The sequence below is a fragment of the Podarcis filfolensis genome (genome assembly GCF_964270895.1).
Source record: "Podarcis filfolensis genome assembly, chromosome: 5".
Classification (NCBI taxonomy): domain Eukaryota; kingdom Metazoa; phylum Chordata; class Lepidosauria; order Squamata; family Lacertidae; genus Podarcis; species Podarcis filfolensis.
In genome coordinates, this window is record NC_139608.1 from 9,046,764 (window position 1) to 9,074,443 (window position 27,680).

The window sequence follows — 27,680 nt, forward strand, 5'->3', positions numbered from 1 at the left end:
GAATCAACTTTTACTCTACAATTGCTGCATTATAATCTTGGCGAAGAGACGAGCTACAATTCCAAACTGTCTGAGGAACGGTGCTGTGCAATTTACAAAGTAAAACTGGGCCAGGAAAATTATTAAGTCTCTTTCAAGTGATGATCTAAAGCAGCGGTTCCCAACTTGTGGGTCCCCGGATGTTGTTGGACTACAACTCCCATCATCCCAGAGCTCTGGCCTTGCTAGCTAGGGGTGATGGGAGTTGTAGTCCAACATCATCTGGGGACCCACAGGTTGAGAAAGGCTGATCTAAACCAACTTATTTCAGCAGAATTTAAAACCAAAACAGAAAATGTTGCGGGGTGCGCTGCGATGGTGCCAAGTCATGTTCTCGGATTGCTTTTTAAGATGCATGGTAAGTTCGAGAGGGTATTATTCTGTCAAATAGGAGACTTTAGTCACACCATGCTGGCCATACACTTATAGATGATGCAGAAACAAAAGCAAAAACCATCAGAATTGTTAGCCAAAGTTGAACATGAAGCAGATTATACCTACCTTTCGTGAACACCATGCATAGCCAGAACCTTTGCAATATTGGCCTGGTTTGCAAATAACACTAAACCCAACAATGGCTTAGCAAGAACGAGAAAGCTTCGCTCCACCCCCCAGTCTTGCTGCTGCTGCTACTCAGAGCTAAACCATGGCTGCACACTCTTGCCTTGCATAGGAATCTGTGCTTATGGTTTGTCTCACTTCCAGAAAACCATGAGCTGCAACAGGCAATTTTTTTCCCCTTGAGTAGCCGCTCATGGCATGTTGGCACGCGAGCCAGATTTGCACGTAACTCTAGGTCTATCCATGGTTTAGCTCCGAGTAGTACGGTGGCCGCAGGGCCGGAGAGGGAGTGAAGTGGCTATGATTTTCCAGAACGTGGTTATCAATCGGAGGTGTTAGGAGAAACTCAGCTGCAACAGGTGATTTTCTACCCCACAAATATCTCTCTGTGTTTGTGTCACGCTGTTTCCTCCCGGCTACCCTAGTTTCAGCAGAAGGACGAAGTTGCAGACAAATTCTGCAGATTCTAAAATTTGCTGTTTTAAAACGGTTCCAAACATAATAGTGCTCGTCAAGGATATTTATATGGGCTCTATTGGATATACTGCTTTTTTAAAAATAATAAAAAATAGGTATCTACAACTGAAAGAACATTTAGCACTGATTTCTGAATGGCATGTATTGCAGATAGAAGTAGAAAAGTCCCTAAAATTTAAAAACTGTTATATTGAGCTGCTCTGGCTCCGTCAAGTTTTGCTATTCAATTGTACGTATATAAAACTCCTGTTCCATATTGTTTTAAAAGTATTTTTTTAAAAAAACAAAACACTGCCAATGAACAAATAAAAGCCCCAAAATAAAATAACACCCTCCCCAAAGCGTTCCTTTTACATTTGCAGAGGAAGTTATATTTCAGGGGAGAAAATGCAACCTTTGTATAACTAGAATCAGACACTGCAATATATGACTAGTGAGCAGACAGACACTGAACAAACAAGGGATTGCACAAACCGTTTTCTAATTTGCGAACACAAGGAAGAGGTAAATCAGGGGAATAAATCAGGACAGTGATCAGATTTTGAGGAAAAGGAAATACAAGGCAAGAGAGGAGGGGGGAAATCACATTGATATATGCACACAAGAAAAGGAGAAGGAAAAAACGGAGCATTTTTTGGACTGCGGCACACACACAAAGCTTGGCATGAGCAGAAGCTACTCTCTTCTGCTCCCTGGCAAATGCACTCGGATCACTTGTTGGTATTGCAGAGAGCAGGGGAGCCCCGGCTCATGTGCAGCTTCATGCGTATGTCAAAGCCGCTCTAGGCACACTGCAGCTGCTGGATCGGACGACGTCGCGGGAAAAATTCAGGAAGTTTTCGGAACAAAATACCAATACAAAGGCAGCTTCCTTCCTTGCGTTCCACTGAAAGGGCTTCCAGGAGAAGCAGAAACACTGATCTTTTGAGATCCAAAAATAAAAAAGGGGGGTGGGCCCTACGAGGAGCGCCTCCTGCCTTTCCTTAGACATCTACAGCTGCTGGCTCGTCGTGCTCCAGTTTATAAGAGAACCGTCGGCAGCAAAGGCAATTGAGAGAAATTCCACACCTGTTGATTCGCGTCGGGCTGCAGCTCCCCATCATTCGCTCCAGCATTCTTCTAAGAGGCGCACATGCTGTTTCTCCATCTGAGAAGCAGCACATGGAGTCCAAGCAGTTGATACCTGCACTTGTCTCAGTAAGCTGAGGGGGTGGGGAAGACAAAGGAGAGATCAGCGTATCAGATTCCTTTTCTTTTTTCCTTTCTTTGCTATTACAGGTCACAAACCTCTTTAGAGAAAAGGGGGGGGGGAAGCAACACAAATCTTAGGAGCATGAACGCAATACGTATGAGCTAGCCTACATGCATCCTTTTTGCAGATCCTGTAAACTTATGTTGGGCAATTCAGTATAATGGAGGTGCAGAGGTGATGGGGCACCATTTAAAACAGGGGTAAGCAACCTAAGGCCCGGGGGCCGGATGCGGCCCAATCACCTTCTCAATCCAGCCTGCGGATGGTCCGGGAATCAGCGTGTTTTTACATGAGTAGAATGTGGCCTTTTATTTAAAATGCATCCTCTGGGTTATTTGTGGGGCATAGGAATTCGTTTATTTATTTATTTTCAAAATATAGTCCGGCCCACCACATGGTCTGAGGGATGGTGGACCGGCCCACGGCTGAAAAAGGTTGCTGACCCCTGATTTAAAACCTGGACACCTTGCCATTAATGAGAGCACTTTCTTTGGCACTAGATCCAAAACGGGAAACCAAAACAACAACATTAGCTACCCCTCGTCCCTGACCCATGGTGCCCCACTAGCTATTTCTGCTTTCTCTTTAGGTCTCACTGGCCTAACCCAGACCATACTTTTGCCCCCATTGTTGCCTTCCCCACTTTCCAGCAGTGCCCACAAGGTCAAAAGCAGATTTGACTCGGAAACCTACTGACAAAGTCTCATTGACCTGCTAGGTTTGAACTCAACAAGTGGGAATCACTTCTGTGGCTGCGTAAATGGAGAGAAATAAAAGGAAACGATGAGGAAACCATTTTGAATTGGCATATGCCTGACATCTTGCCAACAGCTGCTGCTGCTGCTACCGTGACAGCAGGGATGATTTTTATCGAGAAACAAACGAAGGGACATCTGTTTTCTTATGTGGCGTCAAGGTGCTAAACCTGAGAAGGCAGGTGATTGGAGCTCCTTGGAGGAAGTGTGTGGTACAAATACCAATGAATAAAATTATTTCCACTTGAATTAGGGAGTTTGGGTAGACAGAGCTGGGTAAAGGAGGGGGGAAAAACATGTTTAAAGTAGTAACATTAACAACCACCAATAGCACAAAGGGTAAACAAGCAGCGGGGCATTCAAGCTGAAATGAACAACAAAAAAGTAGGCTTGTCTTATTAGTTAGTATGAAACTGGCTAGCAGAAAGAAAGGCACTGAGGACCTCCCCCCCCCAAAAAAACCCCAAATGGTTAGTGAGGGGAAAAGCAACAATTACATACACGCTTGAACATCTTAGCTGAAACCCATGTCAGAAGTGTCACAACTTTTTGTTCAACTTCAAAACCACATTAGAAATCTCACAAACGATGCAATTGTCAATTGAATTGAAGGTTATCGCTGGCACTTAAACAGCCATTTTCTACTGTAAGACTCAGAAGCCTAAAGTCTTCACACCCCTGCCCTAAACGGTCTCAGCCCAGTATACCTGATGGAGCATTTCCAACCCCATCGTTCAGCCCAGACACTGAGGTCCAGCTCCAAGGGCCTTCTGGTGGTTCCCTCCCTGTGAGAAATAAGGTCACAGGGAACCAGGCAGAGGGCCTTCTCAGTAGTGGCACCCGCCCTGTGGAACACCCTCCCATCAAATGTCAAGGAAATTAACAACTATCTGACTTTTAGAAGACATCTGAAGGCAGCCCTGTTTAGGGAACTTTTAAATGTTTGACGTTTTATCGTGTTTTTTATTTTCTGTTGAGAGCCACCTAGAGTGGCTGGGGAAGCCCAGCCAGATGGGCAGGGTATAAATAATAAAATTATTATTATTAGACAGCTTAATGCCCTTCTCTCCTCTTTCTTCCATTCACTCCCACGTCACCACTGTCCTGCCAAAATGAAATCAATCTTCTCCCAACTTCGACTTACCAAGACATATTTTACTACATTTGAGAACAGTGCCCCTGGACACTTCAGGTCTCTCTCCACCTGTTCCTTGCACATACCCACCCACCCCACCTCTCTGGTGGGTCCCCAACCCTCCAGTGGTGCTCAGAGAGGTCCAAGAGACTACAGGAAAAAGAGAAAACTAATGGGCCCTCCTACAGACAGATCTCTTTGGGGTCCTACCCAGGAAATCTTACCTCAGAAGGGAAAAAATTCTATGGATATCCTGCAGTAGACCAGGCTACAAAAATAAGAGGAACTAGCTGAAGTCTGCTATATTTCCGAGGAGGATAACCAACAAGTGGCCTTCCCATCATTCCTGAATACTGACCATATTACTTGGGGCTGATGGGACTTGCGAGTTCAAAAACATCCAGGAGGCCACAAGACTAGTCATCCCTGCTTTAAATATAATCAGTGGTCTTAAAACGCTTTTTTAAAAAACCTTCAGACTGCAATGCAGCACGTCCCACCCCTCCCCATTAGTTCTTAATGGAATTAAGAAACCAAATTAAATCAATGTGACAATATTAGTGATCGAGTTTGTTAGGAAAAACACAAAACCAGAGGCATGCCAAGATGTCAAAAGTGCTTCATGGTGAAAAGAGCACCACAGATGAACTGATTCATGATGAGCTAGATTATTAGGATATAGAACTCGGGTACTACCTAGGGCACACGGTCACTCTCGCTGCCTAAGAGCATCTGCTAGCAGTTGCCTGCTGTCCTCCCCTCTGTGCCTGCCTTCAGTAAAATCACATGCTGGGGTGACTGAACCCCTTTCTTCTTCCATCTAAAAAAGGACACAAAAAGCAATAGACTTTATAAAGCACCCAGCCGTTCTACAGAAATAAAGACAGCTGTTACACTCAAGTAAACGAGGCGCCCAGGGCAACATTCTCGGTGCTAGTGTACGCAATTTGCTTACCCACAAACTGAAATGCCAGCGAACAGAAAACAAAAATTAAGCAGAGTAGATGCAAATGTTTAATCAGCAATCTGTCATAAGTGTTTTCTGAAGATATTTGGTTCTGTCCTTGACCAATGCAGCAATTGTGGCACTTTAATCCACTGGGGGACGTAACCTGCAAAGCAGGGTGTCTTGAGTGCCATCCCCCGTGTTCTGTGTAGCACCTTGCACAATAATGGCAATTACCATGAAAAAGGCTACAGACGTTTGCTTTATTGGACCCAAGAGAAGCATACTGGCCCTTGAGCATGGCTGGTCTTACAGTTTCCACAGCTGGTGGCTGTATAAATTGCGATGAATTGTGGGGGGAGATGCGTCAAAGGCTAATGGCTTAAGCAGCACACCCTGCTAGCTGAACTAGACCCAGGGACAGTGGCTAATTTAAGACAAAAAGATGTAGAAACTCAAGCCTGTGATTAGTGTCAAGGTATAGTGATTAGTGTCGAGACAACAACTTGGGAGACCAGGTTTCAATCCCCAGTCATCCATGAAGCTCACTGGGTGACCTTGGGCCAGTCACTGCCTCTCAGCCCAATCTACCGCACAGGGTTGTAGGGATTAAGTGAGATGGGGAAGAACAATGTTTCCCATCTTGAGCTCTCTGGAGGAAAATGCGGGATATAAATTCAATTAATAATAATTATAATACAATCAACCTTTCCCCCCTGCTCCTACAACTTGCTCTGAGAACAGAATGAAAAATTCCAGGAGTTCTCTTGGTTTGCCAAGGTATCTCTGATGACCACAGAGGGAGTGGCTACTTTCTCTCTTTTTTTTCTCTCTCTCTACAGCAGCTTGCAATGACTTATGGTCAAGTTGCCAGAACGCTCCTGAATCCACCCCCTGCCTCAGTTGTGATTTCACAGAAGAGGAGGAGTTTGGATTTGATATCCCGCTTTATCACTACCCGAAGGAGTCTCAAAGCGGCTAACATTCTCCTTTCCCTTCCTCCCCCACAACAAACACTCTATAAGGTGAGTGGGGCTGAGAGACTTTAGAGAAGTGTGACTAGCCCAAGGTCACCCAGCAGCTGCATGTGGAGGAGCGGAGACACGAACCCGGTTCCCCAGATTACGAGTCTACCGCTCTTAACCACTACACCACACTGGTTCCCAGAATATGCTCTTCCTTGCCGGGTAAATACGGACCTGAGCATTACTGAAGTGAGCTTCATTGAGAAAAGATTAAATGGGCGGGGATGAATTTTCATATCTTGTAAATATAATACAAGAAATCCAATTCATGACGTACATACACAGATTAGGGCTTTAAAACAAAATAAGGGGACCACTGGTCTGCTGTTCTGCATGTGCTTCTGCTAGAAAGGAGTTAATTCCTAAAAGCTGCGTCAGCATCCCTTTTCAATTTACTTTATGTACAATATCTAATGGCACTATTCTATTGACTGTTATAACTTTTACTAAAAGCATATTTAAACCACCTTACTATTGCTTTGGGTCAACATGCTCCTGGTTCCTGCCTGATTTACTCCACAACTTCAGAATGAGCAATGAGGGATTCATTCCTGGGGAAATAATGTCATTTACATGAGATATTGTCCAAGATTAGATCTGGATGCTCTGATGGCAAGAAGTTGCACAATAATTATTTTATATTGGTAAAAGCAAAAAGCATGAGATCTAAACCAGGGTTTCCCAAACTTGTGTCTCCAGCTGTTTTCGGACTACAGTTCCCATCATCCCTGACCCCTGGACTTGCTAGTTAGGGATGATGGGAGTTAGTCCAAAAACAGCTGGAGACACAAGTTCGGGAAACACTGATCTAAACAAATCTAAAGGTAATTACTATGCTCATTGTTTTTCAGTGCAGTACTGATCTGCAATGGGCTTTGATAATTGGTATTTATTTTGCATTTGACAAGATTCACATAGTACTTGATCAGTAAAAACCTCCAAGGGCTTTTTAAAGTAGCATACTCCCAAGTCAGCTTTCCATGAAAACTAGCAATCCATTTTTGAAGCTTGCAAATACTACATCCACTGTAGTATTTGCAAGCTTCAAAATTAGAACTTCAGATTTCAGACTGCCATTTTTGAAGGCACATGCCCCACGTTCTGCAACACAACTTTCTCCTGGAAACAGGGAATTAGGCAGAATAGCTTTAAATTTGAGGGGGCTTGCAGCCTGAGCCTCAGAAGTAAATGCCACCAAGTTCAATGGCATTTACTCTCACATGTGCAGCCTTAGTCCTGTAAGCTTAGTGGAACTACAGGGTATTAGACATTTATCTATCAAAGTGATCCATATCCTGCTTTACAAATTTGTTCACAAGCTTTAAAGATAGAAAGCCATTGAGTTCAAGGCTTTATGCTTCTGTGGGCTCTGTAATATGGTGGCATGCTCATTCCTGCACCTCCAGGCAAGGAAGAACCGATATGACCTTAAACACTACACTGGTCCAATTGAGATTTTAGCATATCAACTCTTCCAGCAGTGGATAGTTAACAAAATAACCAAACCACATGTCCTAGGCTCAATACATTTACCGATGAAGCTACAGTGCCATGTGAAATCCTTTTTGGCCTTCCTGGTAAATGGTGATTAACATTTTACCTGGGAGGGATCATTTATCAGTAAACCTGAAGAACTGTTAAAGCAGGATTCCTCAAACTCGGCCCTCCAGATGTTTTTGGCCTACAACTCCCATGATCCTTAGCTAGCAGGACCAGTGGTCAGGGATGATGGGAACTGTAGTCTCAAAACATCTGGAGGGCCGAGTTTGAGGAAGCCTGCGTTAAAAATGGGAGGTCATCAGCTAAATACTTTATCTTTTGCAGATTTAGCAAGGTATGCTGGGAAACACCCACAATTATGAGGTGCTGAATTAATGTTTCTGTCAAGTCTTAACTCCGTTCAAAATCAACATTATCCTGTTACTTGAAAGCTGCTATTCTGATGAAAGGTGCAGAAATGCTTGAGAGTTTATTGACAACAGAAGAAAAGCAGCATATAAACGGAGATAGAGGGACCCATTTATTCATGTCTGCAAAACTAATGTCCGGAATGACTTACTCATGTCTGGAAAACAGCAGAATCCACCACTACTTCCAGACTAAGGTTTTCTTCATTTCTATTGCTAATACATCCTTAGAATTTGTTATTGTTGTTGAAGATCAAAAGAGAGATACTGGGTCACTGATTGCAGCAACCATGGAATTGGGTTTTTGATTCTGACATTTAGTAGCAGCCAGCGACTGACTAGGAAAGGGATTTTGGATCATAGTTGATAGCTCAATGTAAATGTTGCCCTTGCATGTGGTTGCTGAGAACGGGGTAAATTCCACGGAAAGGACCCAAAAATAAAATGGGCAGCATCATCATGTCTTTATACAAATTTATGGTCTGATGGCACTTGGAATATCATGTATGATTCTGGTTGCTGTACCCCATTATATTATTGCCAGGAAAGCTGAAGAAAAGGGAAACCAAAATCATAAAGTGGTTGGAACAAGTGCCTTATGAGCAAAGGCTAAAATGTTTTGGAGAAAAACGTGAGGAGGGGGGAACAAAAGAGAGGTATGTAAAATTATGCATGGCATGGAGACAGTGCAGGGAGGTTTCTCCCTCTCTCATAATGCCAGAACCCGAGACCATCTACTGCAAGATGGATGGGCTGAGGATTCAGGACAGACAGAAGGAAGCACTATAGCCAGACCAGTGTTTCCTGAATGTGGGTCTCCAGCTTTGTCGGACTACAACTCCCATCATCTCTAGCTGGCAGGACCAGTGGTCAAGGATGATGGGAATTGTAGTCCAAAAACAGCTGGGGACCCAAGTCTGGGAAACCCTGAGCTAGTTTATGGGATTTGCTGGCTAAAGCTGTACTACTACCAACTTCAAGAGGTTTAATAGGTTAACCATATTAATGGAGATTAAGGCTGTCAGTGGTTACTAACCACAGTGACTACTAACCACTGTTGGAGGCAGTGTGGTTCTAAATACCTGCTTCTGGGGACTGCAAGTGGGTAGAATGCTATGACATGTAAATCCTGGCTTGTGGGCATCCCATAGGAAACAGGATGCTGGGCTAGAACACGCCTTTATCAGATGGAGAAGAGTTCTTCTTGTGAGGTTTAATGCCTTGGGAAACATCAATATTTAGTATTAAATGACAGAAATCAAGCTGAAACTCAAGTTGTTCTGCAAAAGCACTCAGGTGGTTTGTGTTTTTCACTGTTCTGTGTCAATTTTCTGACCTTTCCCACTACACTTCCACACCACCACCATGGCAGAAAGGCTGCTTATGACTTTTGAAAAGACAGATAAATGGAAGGAGCCACTTGTATGGTGTGGTAGGGCTAGAAGAAGCACAAGTACTTCAGTGGCCAAGTTTCATTTCTCCTAGTTTCCTGCCTTCGAGCAACAGGTGATGCTAAACCCACTTGGGGGCATCAACACCCAAGGCAGAAAGCAGAGAGATATATTTGAGGGCTGCTCATAAAAAAATGCGGAAGGAGTAGTCAATAACCGTAAGATATGCTATCGGCTTAAACTATGCAAACTGGGGGAAATGTGCTTTGGATAGGCTGAAAACCACAAAAGCCTGTGTGATGCCCAAGAGTACCTAAGACATCATATGAGTACTTCCAAATATCAAAGTAAATGCTGACACATTATTAGTACTTATTGTGATGACATTCTACCCGCCAGGGACAAGAAGCCTCGACAGTTTAAATTTTTGACAGGTCAGATCGGAACGTATTTGTTTACATACTGCCAAGGAAACATCTGTATTGGCTCCGCTGCAAAATCAATTCAGTTTTTTCTCTTGTGCTGTCACACACCAGCCCAGTTCGGAGAAATGTATATTGACTTAATTCACTAAGGTATGCACGAGCCTTTTGTGCACTTGCTCTGACCTTGAACTGCCCCTTTTTCGGCCCATCATGAAATAATACTTCCAAGCTTAATTGACCGTAGCTCCCCATTATGTCTGAGCTGAAAAACTACAGTTACCGCAGCCAGAACTGGTCAGGACCTTAAAAGCAACTTCCAACTGTGTTTTAAGATTCCCCGATTCCCAGAAGCAACCTGGAACTATGGCAGATTGATCCAGGAAATGAATCGCAGTGCATCCAAAAGGAAGGGCCAATACGAGGGCAGAGCACATGGGCAGAAGGCTTGTACATATCTTGGCATGTTAAGCTCGGAAAGGTAGGCATGTCTGAATTTGTAATTCACAGTTGTAATTCAGGATGTCAGTTTTAAACCTTGGATGAGAAACACCACCTTATAACATGGATGAAGAGCAGAGCTGGAGGCCTACAGGCCTTTAAACTGGACCTTTATTTTTGTGCAAATTTCTCCTTTATTTGCTCTCTTTAAGTCCGTGTAGAATATCACCTGCTGATCAAGTGAAGTATGTTTCGGCTGGTAATGCATTCACTCAGTCTAATCAACACTGTCCCATCAACCCCTTGCTTACAATAAACACATCCATAGGGCATTCAGGTGCAAAACACAATATAAAGCTGCACAAAATTTACACATATATACACAAGCCACAAGGAAGTTGCCCATCACTTGTGCTTTTTTTTTTTAAAATCAAATTAGCAAAAGTCAAAGTAGTCAAGAATGAACAGTTATGTTTGCTGCAGCTGAAACTGTCTGACATGCAAAAAGCAGTTAACATCATGGATGGTTAAGTTAAGCAGAAGCGCTGGGACCATGCTTGAAAGATTTTAGTTATTTTATACAGCAGAGCGGGGAGTAGACCTGGGATTCTGAACATTGATCATCATGCTTGCAACCTCTCCCCCCTCCCCCCCAGAAGAACTATTTGTTTTTAAAATGCATGCTGCGTTTGGGTCTGCAAACACAGAGCGAAGCTAAGGGCTGTGTGGGAGACAGGAAGGCACGAATGTGCGCTGCCACTACTGTGCTCTCTCCACACCACTGTCCATGCCTCTTGCCCCTTTCTCTCTCTCATTGCTGGTTAGCTGGCCTTCAGCATGCATAAAAGTGGGGAAGGAGCTGCTCCTCCTACTCTACCTAATTTTGCTCAGCTGACTCGGAGCCCTGGACAATGGCTGCAGTGCGATGCATTCCTCGCTTAAAGCAACTCTGCTGGAGTACATCTACAGGTGGACAAAGAAGGGATGGAACACACAGGTCAGTGAGAAGCAGTCACCTTTATATATATAAAAAAAGACAGACACAGGACAGGATCTTTAAAGGCAAAGATCTTTTTTTCAAAACGCAGGGACTAATCTCGTAGGCAGAGCACATAAGCGCAGGGACACTGGTTTCCGAATGGTTAACACACGTCACCTAGCCCAATATGGGCTGTACGTAATGGTTTGAAAAAGGAAGAGGAAAAGCTTATGTTCGCAGTAAATTAAGAATGCACTGCGCTGAATTAACACACGGCTGTGTCAGTTACGGGCAACATAGGCTCAACCTGTACAGCGTGGCTTCCCTGGCTGCATTTGTCTTTTTAACTTGTTGCAAACCAGTGTTCCTCCACATAGGGGATTTAATACAAGCAGGTCAATTTCTAACACCATCCATGTCATTTGGCCTTTGCCATCCCATTTTCAGCTTCCCGTCATGTGGCTGGTGGGTGGGGTGTGGAAAATAGGGATAGGCGAACCAAAAACCTGACTTACATCCCATCGTTTGTACCAATATTTTTAATTAAGATGTTTCCTCCGTGGGTCATTTCTTCCCACAAAGTTTTACATAAGCTCTGGTACAAAAGCCAAGAGAAGGAGGTTGCACAGCAACCATGGACTGGTTTGCACATCATGGTAAGCCAGAATACAGTTTACTGTGACCACACAAATGCGCTCTCGCTCTCTCCTGGAGAGGAGCTTGAATCCAGTTTGCTCCTCCTTGGGGGTTTTTCCGCAAGTGTGGGATGGCAGCTAAGCAAAGGTTTGACTCTGCGTGTCGTCCAAACAAAGGATCATGGTTAAGGCCCCCCTGTCTCCTTGACCAATATTTGCAATCAAAGGACAAACCTTGGCTACTGAACATGGTTAAGGAGGAGTGACTTTAAGCACAATCTTAGGTTCGGACAACATGTTAAGTCAAACTATGGCTTAGCTACGAGGTCAAGAAAGCCAGGGAAGGAGCCATTGGGCTCATGCTAAGCCACAGTTTGGCTTAATGACATCTGCAAACTTGGCCGCTGTGAACTGAAGCTGCGGCTTTGAGCCAAAAAGGAACATTTTACAGGCACACAAAACGGGAAACAGAAAAAAGCACACCCTTAGCAGACTCCCCACGAACTAGTCTTCATTAATAGGAACTGGAGCACATAATTTTAATTTAAGGCTTTTTCAATGCCATTGTTGGTGAGTGTTTCTATTAGTACGTTAACAATGCACACTGTAAGTGAGGGGACCTGTCTCTACAGAGGATGGATTTGAAGCCATTTATGATTAATGGAGCTACTATTTATTTCATATTTTCATCAGTTATTGGCATCGCTCACGCACAGCAAATCAACACTAAACACATTTAATGCTTTATTACTTAAGCATGAAAGCTGCAAGCTATAAAAATCGTTAGGGGGTGTGTGGTTCAAGCACTCTTGTTGTGGCACAAGACTAATTGTATAGTTAAATCACACAAGCAGCTGAACAGTAAACATTCACTTCAGCTGTTTTAATGTCACTTCGGAACAGCTAGATGTCTGCTTTCCACTTTGACTCTCTAGCCATAAACTGACATGAAATTCATAATTTTTTTGGAAAAAGACACAATGTGGGTCTCATTGTATTCTCCTTTACAGCTAAATGCTCAGTGCTCGGTTCCAAATATATTTTTTCTCCTTTTCTGAGCTGAAAATAGCATCTTAAATGCCAGCTTTAGTCAGGTAAACTAAATCTAGCTTAACAACTGATGAACTTAAACAGGAATTTCAGATAATGCATTAAGTGGTGTGAATATCAGCAGAGAATTCTCTAATCTGCTCTCAAATGCAGGACTAGCTGTCACTTGAGTTATCAACTGTGTCTGGGCTATACCAATTCAGAAAAGAGGTGGGGGCTGAGGTGATGGATATGCAAGATATTTATATGGAAGACGGCTCAGACTAGCACATCAAACAGGAGGATTCCAGCCCAGCTGTCTTCTCCCTGATGTGTCAGTTTTCTAGGAATAGGGGTAAACCCCAGTCTAATGTGGTGTAGTCCAGAAACAGGAGTGTTGCCTCTGCGAGAGGCCCACCGTTGTCCATTCTGACCACAATGTTTGGATACTTTTTGTAGAAAGGTCGTTTAGAAAATTTAACAATAAAGTTCAATAAAAATAATAAATAAAGATCAATTAAACTGAGATGTAATGAGTCACTTGCATGCTGAGTTAAGTGGGGCCATAAAGTATGGCAGGCGTAAGACTGCTAGGAGAAACAGAAGTACTGCCCTAAAGTGACCATGTTTGATTATCACCTCCTGAGAAAGTATTTTGTATTAGAGGGTTACCTGCAAAAAAGTAGTTAGAGATACAATCCAAATGCATGGAATGAATTTTGCATCCCTTGCACTTAACTAAACTCACATTTATAACTGTTTTAAACATGTCTTAAGGCATGACTCAGTATGGTTGGGAAGGATGAGACTGATTTCAATAGGCTGTATGCAAACAACAAGGAAATATGACTGGTGTTTTCAGATGCAGCTCAAATGAGACATTCCATTATTGCACAAAATACAGATCACATTTTATTATCTGCACATCACAAATTGCTGGAGGACCATTCAAGGTCTTGAAAGACCACTGATAATTATATGCAGATATTAGCTGCTGTGTTGGCAGACGTGTTTAAGAAATACCTAGAACTGGACTTTCCTAGCAACTGCCCCTTGTACAGCATCACAGGTGGTTAATGGACCGCCTACCAAGTTTAAGCTGAGGAAAATAAACATCTAAATGGAACTGAATTCCTAAAGCACAAAACAATGAGTTCACACACCCTGGGCTGGATCCAGGCTTCTTGTGAACTGAGTTCTGCTTATAGGGAATACCTGCTGGAGAAGAGCAATTTTCGCCAATTCTTCTTTCCTCCTGTAGCCCTGTGTCCTATGAAAAGCGGCCCCAGAGGGTTGGGAACTCCCCCACAAACAACATGGAAGATGGTACAGAGAGCTGCAGAGTGAACTGGGGTCTCCCTGCTTTTCCTACACTGGGAGCCCCTACAGCAGTATTTCCCGAATGTGGGTCTCCAGCTGTTTGGGGACTACAACTCCCATCGTCCCTGACTACTGGTCTTGCTAGTTAGGGGTGATGGGATATGTAGTTGGAGACCCATGTTTGGGAAACACTGCTCTACGGGATCCAAGCCAATGATTTCCCCCCCTGCTAGTTGCATATGGAGTCTATTTCCAAGAGAAATAAGAAATGAATTACAGATATTGGAAGTGCTGGAGGAGGCTTTCTGCGGCTTACAGACCTATAATTCAAAGCAATAAACAAGTCACTCTGATTGGACAGAGTGTTATTCTGTGCCACAACATGCTCCGGTCTTCAGGAAGGCATTGTTTATAATGGGCTGTATTGTGGAAGACAGAGTTGTTAAGTACAGGTTCTGAATAGCCACTGGCGCAGTTTGAGACTTTGTGGCATCCTGAATGTAAGGAGAGGATTGTTCTGCTTATCAAATAATCACACACAAAAAAACCAGGGATGGGGAAATACCAGCAGGAGACCAACCTTCACAAGCCTCACCCTAATACGAATCACCATGATGCTTCTCCATGCGTCATGTCTAGCAGGAATAGTTTGTAAGAGGCCGAGGCAGGGCTCAAGGAGACTGCCAAGCACAGAGTATTACAGCAGGAGATAAACTGCCTGCGCAAGGAGGAAGAAGCTACTGGGAAGGGGTTCTTCTCATGTAACTCACTAAAAGACAGGACCTTCTACTGTTGGGCAGTACACAGAGGAAGCGCTGCCTCTACATCATCTCCTCATACTTGGCTCTGCTTGTCTGGGAAAGGAAGAATCTACTGTGCATTCAGCTGCCATCCGCTGAATGACGAATAGTGCATCTGTATAGTTAACGGGCAATATTAGCACACATGTGTGCGTGTGTGTATATAGAAAGGGCACATTTGTTGCCCAAATGGCTCCGGCCAAGAAGTTCCCTGAGCTTGAACCGAGACTCAGAATGCTTAGGATGCACATTTATAAGACATGCTACCATGTCAGCAATGGCTGATCTCCCACTATGACTTAAATCTGTGGAACGTGAACCAGGAACTAGTGGCTACCGACAGCACTGAAACACAGCCCCAAAACGACAGGAGCACTAGAGCAGGAGGCCGTTACAGAGTACTTTGGGCTGCCAAGGGTCAAGATGAAACCTGGTGTAGTATCTGGTGATCTGACAAATGCAGAGGGTTGGGTTCACAAACCAAATTTTAGACATTTTCCTATCTCCCCAGATCCATTGCAGATTATAGAGCCCAGGCTTCCCAGGGTCTGGCCTCATCCAAAACAGATCCATAACTGCCTCAGCTCTGTCATAGCGTTACTTGAGGAATTACAATCACACACACATGCCTTTTCTGGACAATGTCCTAGGGGCAAGGGGGGAATAATGGGGGCAGATCCAGGCACAGGAACTATGATCCAAGGTGCTGTGCATGCAAGAGGAGCTGAGAATTGTGGGGAAAGTACTTCCCCTGATGCTGTAATCATGTGGATTATCAAATCATCATCAGTGAGAAGTTGCAGTGATCCACTTGTGACTAAAAGTAAAGTGAGCTAGACTGTACCTGGAAGAATTCGTAAGACCTTAAGAATATTTATCACTGAAAATTTCCATCCCTGGCAATAATCACACTTTCACTCCCATTCTAGTCAAGAGACTAACAAAAGAAAAAAAGCCATTTACAATCTTCCATGTAGAAGGAGATTTCTATTTTACGCACAGCAGCATCACAGTAATTCATCCAAGAACTGCAGAAAAGGTTTCAAATGCAGAGAAAAGTTCATCAGACTTGCAGGGGATCTCCCTGGTAAAGCCTCCTCTTTTAATGTTAGAAAAACCACATGTAGGTGCAAGTTACCTGGGCTTTTTCTGTACTTGTGGGCTGCAGGTGTCTGTACAGTACTTTTTTCACAATATCGAAAAACAAACAAGTGACAACTATGATGATTATGGCAAACCAAGCAGAGCCACTGGAGAGCAACTGGACAAATACGAAGTACATGTCTTGGGTGTGCAAAAATGGCCTGGAATAGTAAGAACAAGTTACAGGAAAACAGATGAATGAACAAGAACAAATCAATTTTTACCACTGGCTAAAACAGAAAAGCATGCAGAATCCTACACCCCACACCCCACCTGCCCAGCAAGGCACCAGTAGCGGAAGACTCACATTTTATACTATTTTCTAGGGGTAGCTTAAAATTTCTGGTACCAGTCATCACTCCTTTTTTTTGTCTTTTGAGCAGATTTTGGGAATGGCTATCTAACACACCGTTGGGATGTGTGCGTGTTCACTGACTCAAGTCCTGGGATGCTCCTTGGTTCTAGAGCATCTAGATCAGCGGTTCTCAACCTGTGGGTCCCCAAATGTTATTGGACTACAACTCCCATCATCCCTGAGCTCTGGCCTAGCTAGCTAGGGGTGATGGGAGTTTTAGTTCAATAACATCTGGGGACCCACAGGTTGAGAAAGGCTGATCTAGATGATATACCACTGAAATACTACCCACCATTTTTTTGATCCATGGGGCTGTGACTTGCCTGCTCAGGGGAGTACTTGAAAGAGCCAATAACAGCAATCCAAGTTTCTTGGGCACATGCATATGTACGGTGATCCTGCATTCTGCTTTTAAAACCTGTCACTTAACTTATTCCCATCAATCCACTTCACTGCATTCATGGCAAATGTTCCCCTCCCACCCCCTGCACATAGCACAGACTACAAGATATTGACACTTCTGTTGGGATGCAAACACACACACACACACACACACACACACACACACACACACACTTACCAGATAATTCCCCCATAGAACAAGGAGAATACAAAGTAAAAGACAATGGAACCCCAGGTAACAAAATGGTTTATCCAGGTCCAGAAATGAGTCTCTAAAGCCATCTAAAAGCAAAAGAACACAACAAAGTTGGCAAAAAAATCACCAAACAGAAAATACATTTAATTAGTATAAAAGTGGTCCCCACTCTTTAATGGGGGTTCACCATAAGGCTGCGCAGTTGTTGGAAAAAAGCAACGCTGGGATTCTTTCCCAAGTTGACACCTTTTGGCTTAGGCTGGTGGCAGAACAAGTTCCCTTTAAAGAAGTCTTCCAGTACTTCCTCTTAGGGTTCACTGGGAACTACACCATTTTTCCAACTGGTGTATTCTTTTAAAGTTTGCCTGAGAACTCCAAAGCCAAGGAGATCCCTTTGAAACAACCCAAATCCAAAAATGTATTTGACACAGGATGCCTACTTTCTTGGCCTCACTGAAAGGTGAAATTTTCAATGTGAAAATGAAAAATGGTGAAAAGTTAGATGACTAATTCAGTTCAGCCCTAGTTTACATCTAAATCTGGTTGTTCTTGAAGATTCAAGAAAAAGCCAGAAAAGGCACGTGAAAGCCTCGCTTTCTAAACCGTTAGGGAAATCTAAGACAATTAAACGTGCATAGCAAAGTCACAACTGTGTTACTATACCTTCATTGTCACTGTTATAACCATAACCGTGAAAACCAGAGTACCAAATGTCCAGTTTCCAAACATCTGTGAAAGGAGAAAGAACAAGATGCAGTGTGTTTAAAGCAGATGAAAGTTACTTTAACTCCCCCCCCCCGCCCGCCCCCGTGAATGCAGCTACAAGTGATGCAACTACACTGGTCAAACTAATTCTACTGAAAGCACAGAAATGCAAAACGCTAACTATTCAGTAAGGCAAGAGGGGAAAGTGCAAAGCAAAACAGGGAAGAGGAGTATGAGTTACAACATTCAGATCCCCACCAGACAGCCAATTATACGTAAACACCGGGCTACTGAAAAATTCTACAGCAGTGGGAAAGCAAGTAGCCTTTAATTACTGGGGCTGGGATATTTTCCTTTCAATGCAGCATCACATTTAGATTTTGCAAACCAGAGCCTGCAAAACTCAAAAATAATGGTCGGCACTTATTTCAAGGATCAACTGTACAACAATTTAGAGCAAGGCTGTGCAGACTTTTCTGAAAGAAACAGTGTGAACTAAGAGAATTCAGGCATATGTCCATCAGTTGTGGTATTTGTATCCCTGCTACAATAAATGCAATCACTCCAAGTATGTAATCATTCACATCCTCCCATCTTAAATCTGAACCAGATAGCTTTGTTGTTGTTTTGGGATATACTCCCTGGACTCTGCTATCAAAATCTGACCACATATTTTTAACTGCTACCCTTAATGACCATGAAGTCTTAAAATATTGCTGTGTAGATTAGATGAAGGTGTGAGAAGATGCATTTCATCTCACGGGTCATTCCGAGGATTACCAGAATGGAGACAATGAAAGACTCTAGCCAGAAATGTACAAGGAAGGAAAGAATATTCTACTAAATTGTATTCAATGGAAACCTATAGAGAAGCAAGGGATCTTCACTTCACCCCTTTGCCACACACTGGAGGAAACCAAGTACATGGAAGTTGCTGGCTGGGCATCTTCAGCCCCAACACAATAGCTGCTTTAAAGAAAAGAACTCATGGCAACTATGAGGCTTATTTGTTGAGATGCTCAATATGAAGACACCATAGTCGCCTAAAGAGGAAATTTATCCCACACCCCATTTCTTGGTTTGCCCTTCCAATTTCTCCCTAAAAACTGTACAGCAAACCCTCTTGAGAGCTACCAAAAACTGAAAACCAGGAGCACTGCTGGGCTCACTTAAAAGTGCAGCTTGTGTCCTGCCCCCACCCAAAAAACACTTAATGGAGGACTTGTCCACAAAGACTCCCCCTAGCAAGCAAGCAAGCAGGACGCACTTCTGACCAACAGCTTGCGGCTATGGTGATACTATTCCACAGAGGAGCGCTAGATGACGGTAAACACCCGAAATCAGCAACAATTTTTTTGGAGGGGGGGATGAAGAGAAGCAGCCCACACTTGGGCAGCAGTTATGCTCATCTGCTCTGTGCTCAGCATTGTAAAAAATACACTGCCGGTCTGTTTACACAGATAGTCTTTTAATACTGTGTTTAGTACAAAGGTTTCTTCATCTATTCCAGGATTATAATATAGAAGTACTTCTAGAGTAAAATTACACTTAACACATAAAGTGTCTATCCATCACACGGTGCCGCTGTCACCTGAAGTGAGACACAGACAGACAGACAAACTCTTGCCACCATTTATTTTTGAATGTATTCATGGAGGATACATGCTGCATTCTTCACCACAGATACAAAGACACTGTATCTGCTGATTTTTGTATCGCTTTTCCTACAACACAGACTCTTACCATTTGCCTGTTAGATTTCAACATCTGATGACATGCACAGCGTGAAAAAGGGGGGGGGGGAGAAAACTAAAAGATCAAATTGAAGTACAGTATGACAGAGTAAGGCTATGAATTAGAGAGAGAGACAGAGGAGATAGATAGGAGAGAGAGAGAGAGAGGCAGAGACATTCACAGAAAAACATTCTCTTAGCTTCAACCGTGCCAAAATTCTTGGTTGAAACCACTGTGTCCCATTCTACCGCAGATTTCAGGTTGGTTAAAAGGATCTCATGGGGAGGGAAAAGAAACTCTGCCTGCAGTGCAACTATGACCCCTAACAAGTAAGCATTTAGCCACAGCTGATGCATGGCCAAACTCCTCCTTATCGCTTGACAGGGTAAAGCCAAGCTGTACCCTGGAGTGATTTTTATTGCGGCAGACGTGGACCATCAAAACCCTCAGTCTCACATTCAATGTGGACAGGCTAGGAATGGCTTAGGAAGCAACTGAAAAAGGAGCTCCTGGAGGCTCGAATTGACTACTGAATTAGTTCAGCTATGGTACCAAGGTTGCCAAAAATAAGTGAATTTTGCTGCAGTGACATGGATAGCACAGAACCAAGTTTCTGAATTCTGTTGTGGGACGCCGCTACTAATTGCCACTCCCCGATCCTATGCATGCACAGACAAGGAGGAAAGCAGACACAATCCTCCTTCACTGCTAAATGGAAGAAATGTTGTGACTAAGTTATAAACCCAGAAGTTCTTATTCCAATGGCACTTCCCCCATAAACTTGCCTGGTAGCCTTAATGTAATTCCCAACCTCTCAACCCGCCTACATCCAATTTGCAATACAGGAAAGAGTAATGCAATCACCCCGTAAGGATTAGAGAGAACATATGTCAGCCCAATTAACACAGTTAAGTGCTCTGTAAAAGTATTTTGAGTTATTCGCCACCATATCAAGGCACTGAGTGCACTGACATGGTGATCCTCAAGTTGGGCAAGCCAACAGCATTTTTAACATTTCCAAACAACTGGCCACATGATAACCACAATGATAAACACAAAGACCATTATGCTCTGCTATGATCTGGGCAGCCCAAGAACAAGATCTCTGAGTTATCCACGTGGAGGTACCCTCACATTATTCTTGTTTAGAAGACCACCATATGCTTTTGCACACTTACAACAATGGTTGATTTAGCCCCGGCTGCATGAGAGGTCAAAGCCTACAGAAAATCATATTTAAATAGCTTAAGACACCCATGGTTTAAATATGCCTGACAAGTGATTTTGTCGTCGATGGAACATAAACTTCCCAGAAACGTTACAGGTGCTTGTGATTTCTCTATCGTAAGTGTGCATTCTACCTTACCTGGCCATTTCCCAGCAATGAAGTGTCTTCTCCCATCAGAATATATGAGCCAAAGAAGAAAACAAAAGCATGAACGAATCCCAGGAAGGTCCAGTAAAGGAAAGGCTTAAAGCCCAAGTGGGCATTTTTACTGATGTCTCTGTAAAGGGAAAAGGATACAAGGCCTTTACTGCTACTTTGCAATTAACAGAAAGCCCATTTTAATTCTGTATGCACTTGAAATACAATCACCACTGCATCAGAGAGCACCTCTTCTGGTAAAACCATAAAAACGTTCTCTAGCCACCTGAGATGCAATAGGATAAACATCTGATAGTGTCGCTGCAAAATTAAATGATGTACTGACCTTGCGGCCTCCAGAAACATTCCCCAATGAGTCAGTTTCCCCCATTTGTCAAAATACAATTGGCTTGATTGATGAATTTATGGGAGCCAGGACTTAAACAGATAAACTGACCTTTTAACAGATCAAGCAGTACATTTCAAGCTTTGAAACCAGAGGGCTTCACAGGTTCTTAGCTTTTGCAGCTCTGTGGTGATGTGGTTAGCCCAGTCTCTCAAAAGAAATAATCTCTTGGCATTCTTTAGCAAAATTCTTAAATTAACAAAACCTAGGATTCAAATGTTAAGGGTAGCGTCTCCTTAGTTTTCAGAGCAGAATGGAAACATCTGTAACTGACCTCCCTCAACAAATGAAGGCAGCCAGCTATCCATCCTGACATTTGATTTTGAAGTTTTACTCCGTACCCGATTTGAAGAATGAAAAGTACCATGGCAGGTTCAATAGTTTTCCAAGCAAAGAAAACTATTTTGCGTATTCTGAGTGTCATTCTGTCAAACAGATGAGAAGATGTTCTATCATACTATCAGAGAACGGAAAGGAAAGGACAGCTTTTTGGTGTTCCCTGCACCGACACAAACGTTCCTGAACGTTATTAAAAACTGACCTCGTGAACATGTGGTTGCCTTATAGCAGGGGGTGGGGAACCTGTGGCTCTTCCGGATGTTGCTGAAACTACAACTCCCATCATCTCTCGCGTTTGGGACCATGCTGAGGCGGATGGGAGTTGCAGTCCAGCAACATCTGGAGGGCCAGGGGCTCCCTAGTCTCAGAGTTACAGTCTGACCCTTGGACTCATTTAGCCTAGTGTTGCCTCCCTTTCTTTGCAACAGTCTCAGCCCAGTCCTGCCGTCATAAACAGGATATGGCTAGACTGAGCAAGGAATCTTCCATGTGCAAACTATATACAGTGGTACCTCTGGTTACAAACAATTTGTTCAGGAGGTCCATTCTTAAGCTGAAACCATTCTTATCCTGAGGCGCACTTTTGCTAATGGGGCCTCTAGCACGTGATTTCCGTTCACATCCTGGGGCAAAGTTCACAACCAGGAGCAGCTACTTCCGGGTTAGCGGGTCTCATAACCTGAAGCGTTCGTAACCAGAGGTAACACTGTATTTGCCTTGATGACTGACTATAGCTCATCCACTTTTCACTTATTCAGTGTTCACAAGAAGAATATCTGCTAGTTACATGGAAACAAGCAGGCTGGGATCATCTAGTGCTGGTGCTTTTAACAGCTTCTGGTGCCGCTGTTTTTCTACCACTTGAGGTGGGGCGGGGGGGGAGTGCCCCATTACTCATTTATTAAGCACAGCCCCCTCCCCCCAGGAGAGCATGCTTACCGATACAGCGTTGGCTTGCTGTGTAATACATGGGGATGCACGTGCTGTTCAAAAAGACTGTACATGAGGACTGGCAGGGAGGTGAAACAAATGTTGTACAAAGTCAGGTACACACTGTCGTACAGAGTCTGAAAAGCAGGAAAGGAGGGGAATTAGTGGTTCTGAAATGCAGAAACAGAAGACAGGACTTACGAGTCAAAAGTGCTCAGTTGCGAGCAATTCAAAAGCCAGGTTTTATTTCTATAAAACCAAAAGGCATCCAGTTCTATAACGTCAAAGATACACCACAAAACCAATATGCCCCCATTCCCTCACTGCAGCTTACTTGCAGTGATGCTTCAAACCACAAGAACTAGTGAATGTTACGAGTTCATCATGCTCTAAATGTGTTTTCAGCTTCCTAGCACAAGGCAACCTCTTTTGAAGTTTCTTGTAGACCCTAACACCTCAGGGAAAGGAAAAAGATTGGCACCCAACCAACTGGTACAAAGATGGGTATCACTTCACTTTGTGCATCTCAAATTCTGTAGGGCAAAGTCTTTAATGACCCTTGAGGCTATTTTCACATTGAAAATAAAAATCTTCCCCAAAGACACAGAAGCGTTCTTGTATATTTCTATGACTTTACAAATGATAATTTTAAAGGTAGATAGACAAAAAAAAAGGTAGGGGGGATAGAGAAGAGATGTGATACCAAGATGCTAAAGGTAAAGGACCCCGACAGTTAAGTCCACTCGTGAACGATTCTGGGGTTGCGGTGCTCATCTCGCTTTACTGGCTGAGGGAGCCAGTGTTTGTCTGCAGACAGTTTTTCCGGGTCATGCGGCCAGCATGACTAAGCCGCTTCTGGCAAAACCAGAGCAGCGCACGGAAACGCCATTTACCTTCCCACCAGAGCGGTATCTATTTATCTACTTGCACTTTGACGTGCTTTCGAACTGCTAGGTTGGCAGGAGCTGGGACCGAGCAACAAGAGCTCACCCTGTCAGGAACCAAGATGATACTTAAGGGTTATTTGGCTGTAGGAACAGTCATTCTGTTTTAGCTATCGTATAATATAAAATATTCTATTTTTCTTTCTCTCACTTCTCTATATCCACCCATAAATGCATTGGGGTGGGGTGAGGAACTGGAAGAAATATTCAAATGAATACTTACTTGTTGTGAAAACAAGCAAAAGAATTGATATAAAAACTGTGGTGTAATAAAGCACACATTCTGGAAAACAAAAAGTGAAGCAGAACCAGTTAAGCGACATCAAGCAAGTACAGCATATCACGGATATTGAAACGGGTCTAAGTTTATATAGGCCACTAGCCATAATGTTTAATTAGGAATCCTAGGAGGAACAGAGCAAATCCCAACCTTACACAGATTTTTAATCCTGGACACTATCGAATTCAGGATCAGGGTAATAAGATACAGCTAGCTAGGACACACTGGTTGCACTAAAAAGGAAATTAATGTGGGTAATATTTATGATACACTAAAATGCTCTCCTTTATCTCAGATACCATCATTTCCATTACCAAATAAAGAATCTCAGGTCCTAAGTCTACACTAGAGTGAAGACTTAACAGCTCTGACAATTATGGTTTACAAATGGAGAGCATGTGGACCCTGCCCCCCCCCCGGAGGGATCCCTCCTTCCTTATCTATTGACCATGGTTTTTCATTATGTGTCCATCACATGGAGGCCACAGTTACCTTATAAAACTAGGTTAAGTATGATCACATCTTGTGCACGATGAACTTGCACAATTTCAACCTTGTGTGGTTGAAAGCTGGCCAGCTCAAATCCTAAAAATTAATTGCACATAAGGCAGAGAGCTAAAAAGCTACTTTTGCACTGGGTTTTCCCGGCGTGGAAAGAGATGTTAAGCTCTCATACTTACTTCCTGGGCTCCGGGATGCTCTTGTGAGATTTCACAGGAACTCGGATGGCCCTGCGAGATCTTGTGAGAGCATCCCAGAGCCTGGAAAGCAAGCTGGCAAGCTGGAAAGCTCTTTGCCTTGCTTGGAAGGTAAGGTTCACCATATGGGGGTGGTTCAAGTATATACACATTTTTTGCGGTAGATGTGCCATCCCTGCAATGTAACCCCCGACCCATGACATGATACTACTGTACTGAAACTACCTGGTTTGCAAACCATGCCGTTTAAATGACAATCATTTTCAGCTTGAATCCCAAGTTAAGGGAAGGGAAGTTACCATACTCTTATCCCATCTGCAAACCCCAAAAGGCTTATCTGGAAGACCAGAGGGCATTCTTGAACAATGCACGATGGAGCAAAAGAAGAAGAAGAAACAGGAAAATTTCCTTCTCTAACATAAAGTTCCAGACTGAGTCAGTTAAAGGTATCTCAGCTCTGCCAATAAATGCTAAGAATGCAAAGTACCATGCTGAAGACAATTCCATATTGTAGCTTTGAATGATGTGTGTGGCAATTCAGAGTCCTTAAAAGACCAGCAGTGGATAACTTCTGAAGTTATGTGTTTGGTTAACAGAGGTCCTGTTTAGGTGTTTCTGAATGTTCTTCCACCTGGTGCAGTTAACCTTAAGGAAGTACCATCAGAACAAAATGTTTCTAGCAATGGAAAGATGCAGTCATGATCTGCAGGAACTTACCTTGTAAAAAAAGTACTGTACAAGGGTTGCTATTCTAATATAATAAAGGTGGCCGTGGACCAAAAGTAATTTGGAAAGAAATTTAAATCTTGCAATTGCATAGTCACTGTTTCTTACAGCTTGTCTTCCTTCTTTACCCATAATACCTGTAATATATGGAGAAGAAAAGAAAAATTAAGGTGCCTTTATCACCTGCCCCCGAGGCATGCAAAAATCAAAGGCAGTGGCCTGAAACACAGTAAAACTAACACAAGCAACTGGAAAAAATGACTAGAAGAGTGTCAGGTCTTGCATGTGTAAGGCTGTGTTGTTGCTGCTGCTGCTGTTGTTATCTAGTCTGGGGCTTTTAATAACAACAAGCCCATTAATGCTCAGTTCCTTACTGCAAGAATGAACTCAATTTATGTAGCACAAGTTTCTAAAAAAACACTTGCCTGTTGGTTTGGATTAGAAATAAAAAGGCCACATGTAATTAGCATCACTGTGTGAGAGCAAGTAGGTGAATAAAAATGAAGGCTTCTAATTTCTGCAAGAAAATACTGGTGTAGTATTTTCTCTGTGTAAATGGTCTTCTAGAACAGATTCTGCCCAACTCTATGCACTGTCTTACAGATGCTGTAGTGCTACAGAAAAGGGCTGGTGCTCAGCACCTCCTTCTGGCATTCTAAATTGTTGCAAGTGTGTATTGAATTGTATTAATTCATCAATGGGGTTTTTTTTTGTATGCTACTGCATTTTTGATACTATTATAGTGATTGTGATGTTTGCTAATTTTCAATGTCATTGCCATTATTGTGAGCTGCTTTGAGCACAATACAAAGGTTAAATCAATGGAGTGGAAAGCAAGCCAAGCGTCTACAAAGTAAGGACACACAAACTGAAGTCCCACGTATGCTCTCCCCCCCCCCTTCTTTACATAGGTATTTCCCCTATTTTCTTTTTGGCGCCAGGAACTTGAAGGTCAATGGAAGGGCTGCTTCCACAGACTGGCATTTTCACCATCTGCTAGCCCCTTCCGTCACTTCCCCCTGGGAGAACCTGGACTGGGTTATATATTCCCAGGGGTCAGAAGACACTGCCTCCCCCCCCCCAGCATATCACCCAAAATCAGCCTTCCTCAACTGGGTGCCCTCTGGATGTTTTGCGCTACAACTCCCATCAGCACAAGCCAGGCACCAGGCTGAGGAAGGCTGGTCTAAACTATATCATACCTTTGCTTTAAAAATTGTAAGCCTCTTTAGAAGAAAACCTTGGCTAAAAGGGAGCTATAAATACATTTTTATATGTCATTCGTGTGCAGACAGAGCCTCTTGTTTATCCCCCAGGTCTTTTGTGCACAAAGCAGATACGTATCATAACTCCACTTATTGAATGCAAGGAGACTCTGAAGACTCCAAAACAAAAAACCTAGATAGAACTGCACAATGAGAAGGCTCTTACCTATCCCAACATGAGCTTCCTGTATCATGCTCACATCGTTAGCTCCATCTCCTATAGCTAATGTGATAGGCTTCTCTGGAGAGGTTTTCAACAGCCGCACAACCTGTACAGAAAAACAGGGTTTTAAAAAATGGAACCCCAGGTACTGCCTTTTGGGGGTTTTTGTGGAGCTGCTCAAATAACAAAATGCCATTAGCAAAGTCAGTAGGCAGGACAGTAATTAAGAATCCACCAAACCTTGCATACATTAAAAAAATATACACTTTAAGCTCCTTGGGGTAAGGACCTACCACCTCTGTTCTCCGGACACAGATTAAGGGAGTAATGTATTATTGGATGGTAGCTGGAAGTCTAATTTTTGATGCCTAGAGTAAGAATGTGGGCTGTAATGTTTTCACATGTTTCAGGCTTGCTCTATAACCACTCAAGTGCGAGAGACTACGTCAGTATAGAGTACTTGAATGGGAGATAGGAAGGGAGTGGCTATGCTGCTGTTTGGCTCTCAACCACCAGTCCATTAGCAAGGGATTAAATAAATAACAGAGGATGCTACAAGTGTTGAGGGCGCCTCCACAGCAGATCGTGGCTGCCAGATGACCCTGCAACCTGAGCAAATTACCTTTGCTTTCTGCAGAGGCGCCATGCGACAGCACAGGACGGCAGAGCAATTTCTGCAGACTTCCATGAAGAGCTTCTCATGCTGCCTGAGTGCGAGGGAGAGGCTGGTCCCGTCCACCACCAGCCCATGCTGGATTACATGGTCCTCCTCTATTCTAACAAGGGAAGGAGGAAATGTTACTGCTTGCAATCCATTCCTCACCCCCACCCCTTTTGCTGAAGACCAAATCCTCAAAAGAACCCGAAGGACAAAGATTCCCTCTCCCTTCCCAAAGCAACAGGCTTGTTAGCAT

At 43.3% G+C, this 27,680-nt stretch overlaps 1 protein-coding gene across 9 annotated transcripts in view; it reads right to left on the bottom strand.

The window, feature by feature from the left end:
- The window catches only part of ATP11B (ATPase phospholipid transporting 11B (putative)), an 80,252-nt gene that overhangs the window by 7,611 nt on the left and 44,961 nt on the right, over positions 1 to 27,680 (bottom strand). For 2 of the 9 annotated variants that reach the window (XM_083613142.1, XM_083613141.1), the window contains exons 20-30: positions 27,389 to 27,542; positions 26,770 to 26,872; positions 25,330 to 25,475; positions 23,858 to 23,917; positions 22,700 to 22,827; positions 21,016 to 21,154; positions 17,874 to 17,939; positions 17,193 to 17,296; positions 16,253 to 16,418; positions 11,229 to 11,314; positions 2,146 to 2,279 (exon numbers count right to left, since the gene is read on the bottom strand). In XM_083613142.1, coding sequence (XP_083469268.1) covers positions 2,177 to 2,279; positions 11,229 to 11,314; positions 16,253 to 16,418; positions 17,193 to 17,296; positions 17,874 to 17,939; positions 21,016 to 21,154; positions 22,700 to 22,827; positions 23,858 to 23,917; positions 25,330 to 25,475; positions 26,770 to 26,872; positions 27,389 to 27,542 — 1,255 coding nt within the window. In that variant the 3' untranslated portion in view covers positions 2,146 to 2,176. Of the gene's footprint in view, positions 1 to 2,140; positions 2,280 to 4,915; positions 5,040 to 6,657; positions 6,742 to 9,179; positions 9,318 to 11,228; positions 11,315 to 16,252; positions 16,419 to 17,192; positions 17,297 to 17,873; positions 17,940 to 21,015; positions 21,155 to 22,699; positions 22,828 to 23,857; positions 23,918 to 25,329; positions 25,476 to 26,769; positions 26,873 to 27,388; positions 27,543 to 27,680 lie in introns of those variants that run through there. The other 7 variants (XM_083613140.1, XM_083613143.1, XR_014547953.1 and 4 more) reach the window with 6 other exon arrangements.